Source organism: Mandrillus leucophaeus, unplaced genomic scaffold (genome assembly GCF_000951045.1).
Source record: "Mandrillus leucophaeus isolate KB7577 unplaced genomic scaffold, Mleu.le_1.0 Scaffold274, whole genome shotgun sequence".
Taxonomy (NCBI): Eukaryota; Metazoa; Chordata; class Mammalia; order Primates; family Cercopithecidae; genus Mandrillus; species Mandrillus leucophaeus.
In genome coordinates this window covers 1,122,335-1,124,954 of record NW_012102854.1, presented here as the reverse complement: position 1 = coordinate 1,124,954, position 2,620 = coordinate 1,122,335, and the positions used below count along the sequence as shown (strand labels likewise).

The following is a 2,620-nucleotide window of genomic DNA, read 5'->3' as shown; positions in this document are numbered from 1 at the left end:
CAGAGGTTGCAATGAGCCGATATCATGCCTTTGCACTCAAGTCTGGGTGACAGAGCGAAACCCTGTCTAAAAAAAAAAAAAAAACTAGCCTGATGTGGTGGCACATGCCTATAATCTCAGCTACTCTGGAGTCTAAGGCAGGAGGATCGCTTGAATCCTGGCGGCGGAGTTTGCAGTGAACTGAAATTGTACCATTGCACTGCAGCCTAGGCAAGAGTGAAACTCTTATCTCAAAAAAAAAAAAGCCACAACTTCTTTGTCCCTAGGGTGCAACCAGCAATGGGATGACACCCCAGGTGCCCAGAGCAGCAACTAGTAACTCACCCAGTATTGGCTTTCTCCCTTCCTGAGCTCACGTCCGGAGTCCCCTGCCACGCCTGAATAAAGAACTGGTGCTTGACTGTGTCAGAGTCTGGAGCAGCCCCACCCAAGATGGGCTGATGCGGTTCTGTGTGTTCTGTCCTCAAGGCAAAAGGGTCCATCCAGACATATCCAGACCACATCCTAGATTCCGGGTACGCAGGCACCTAGTATCCTCACACATCCTTTGACAGTGACCATTTATTACACACATCAGACTGGGGGAAGACCATTGACATAGCTGAGCACCAGGTAGGGTGTCCTGGGTATTCGGGCGTTAGAGCAGCAGGGGCCTCCTGACACTGGCAGGAGAAACATGGCACCCACCAGGAGGAGGAAGAGGAGGAAGAGGATAAGCAGGAAGGTCAGGGGCCGCCTGGATGCAGGATCGGGGGCCCTGTGAAGGGAAATGCAGTGTTAAACATACAGGTGGGCTGCCGCTAGGAGCTCTGTCCCCCACACCCTAGTCCCATCTCTCAGGCACCTCACCCGGGATTCCCCTCCAGCCTCACGTCCTGAAGATGGGGAGATGCTTGCCTCTTCTTGTCCTAAGGAGGGAGAGCAGCCAGCAGCAGAGTGGATAGAAATGACACTTTATTTATTTATTTTGAGATGGAGTCTCTTGTCACCCACGCTGGAGTTCAATGGCTCAATCTCAGCTCACTGCAACCTCCGCCTCCCGGGTTCAAGCGATTCTCCTGCCTCAGCCTCCCGAGTAGCTGGGACTACAGGTGGCACCACTCCCGGCTCATTTTTGTATTTTTAGTAGAGATGGGGTTTCACCATGTTGGCCAGGCTGGTCTCAAACTCCTGACCTCAAGTGAGCCTCGGCCTCCCAAAGTGCTAGGATTACAGGCATGAACCACCACGCCTGGCTGACACATTATTTTTTGAGACAGGGTCTTGCTCAGTCACCCGGGCTGGAGTGCGGTTTCACAATCACGACTCATGGCAGTCCCAGCCTCCTGGGCTCAGGTGATCCTCTTACCTCAGCCTCCCTAATAGCTGGGACCACAGGCACATGCCACTACAACCATTTACTTTTGTTTAATGATTTGTAGAGATGAGGGGAGGGGGCGGTTCTCACTATGTGGCCTCAAGCAGTCCTCCTGCCTTGACCTCCCAAAGTGTTGGGATCACAGGTGTGAGCCACAGTGTCCAGCCAGAAGTGACACTTCGTGTCGCCTTTACCCTACTACTGTAGACCTACAGGGCTGGTCTTATTTCTCCTCCTTTCCTGGCACCTCCTCATCCCCAGGACCCCACATGGACTTGGAATATCTCCAAGTGTAGTGGATGTCTGGTTGTGTCTGTCCTTCATCCAGCACAATCCCTCTTTATCTGGTAACAGTGCCTCAATTGGAGGTGGGAGGCTGTCACGCCTTCCACTCCCAGACCTTCAGGTTCAGGTGAAGCTGACACCCACCTGCCCAACTTCCATGATTGGTGTGACCCAGACCTGGCCAATCGGAGCACTCTGGTTTATTCAAGGTGCAGCCCATGACCTCAGCTGGTGAGTGGGAGTCAGCCCTGGGACTTTGGCAGCTGTCAGTAGGGTCAGAGGCACGCTCCCTCCCCTGGGGTGGGTAAACCAGTGGGAGTGACCGTGTAGCCACTGGCGCACCCATTTTGCTGAGAAGGAAGCCACCTTGGGGACTTAGAGCCCAAGAAAGGGAGGGACTGAGCCTTGGTGTTATTTCTTTTTTAATGTTTATTTATTTATTTATTTATTGAGATAAGGTCTCACTATGTCGCCCAGACTGGAGTGCAGTGGTGTGATCTCAGCTCACCACAACCTCTGCCTCCCGGGCTCACGTGATTCTCCTGCCTCAGCCTCCCGAGTAGCTGGGATTACAGGCATGTGCCATCACGCTCGGCTAATTTTTATAGTTTTAGTAAACACGGGGTTTCACCACGTTGGCCAGGCTGGTCTCGAACTCCACACCTCAGGTGATCCACCTGCCTCGGCCTCCCAAAGTGCTGGAATTACAAGTGTGAGCCACTGTGCCCAGCCTGGCCCTGGTGTTATTTCAGGCTCTGAATTCAACAGTGCCTGGACCTTTCCGTTACTTTTTTTTTTTTTTTTAATAGCGTTCCCTTTTTTGTGCCTTTTCATTTCTTGGGTTTCTGTCACTCGCCATCAAGATTCCTGAGTGCTACACCTGTTTGAGAACTGGCTCACCTGAGGCTTCCGGAGCAGGGAGCGTCTTTGGTGACCTGCTAAGTGTTTCCGGTAGCTGAGGCCAGACTCCAGCATGTC

The 2,620-nt window shown here is 52.6% G+C and overlaps 1 protein-coding gene across 2 annotated transcripts in view; it reads right to left on the bottom strand.

Moving 5' to 3' along the window:
• Positions 1 to 536: 536 nt before the first annotated feature.
• The window catches only part of SYNE4 (spectrin repeat containing, nuclear envelope family member 4), a 9,065-nt gene continuing 6,981 nt past the window's right edge, over positions 537 to 2,620 (bottom strand). For both annotated transcript variants that reach the window (XM_011984828.1, XM_011984829.1), the window contains 3 exons: positions 2,543 to 2,620; positions 850 to 908; positions 537 to 757 (listed from right to left, as the gene is read on the bottom strand). The exon at positions 2,543 to 2,620 is cut by the window's right edge and continues 7 nt beyond it. In XM_011984828.1, coding sequence (XP_011840218.1) covers positions 574 to 757; positions 850 to 908; positions 2,543 to 2,620 — 321 coding nt within the window. In that variant the 3' untranslated portion in view covers positions 537 to 573. The remainder of the gene's footprint in view (positions 758 to 849; positions 909 to 2,542) is intronic.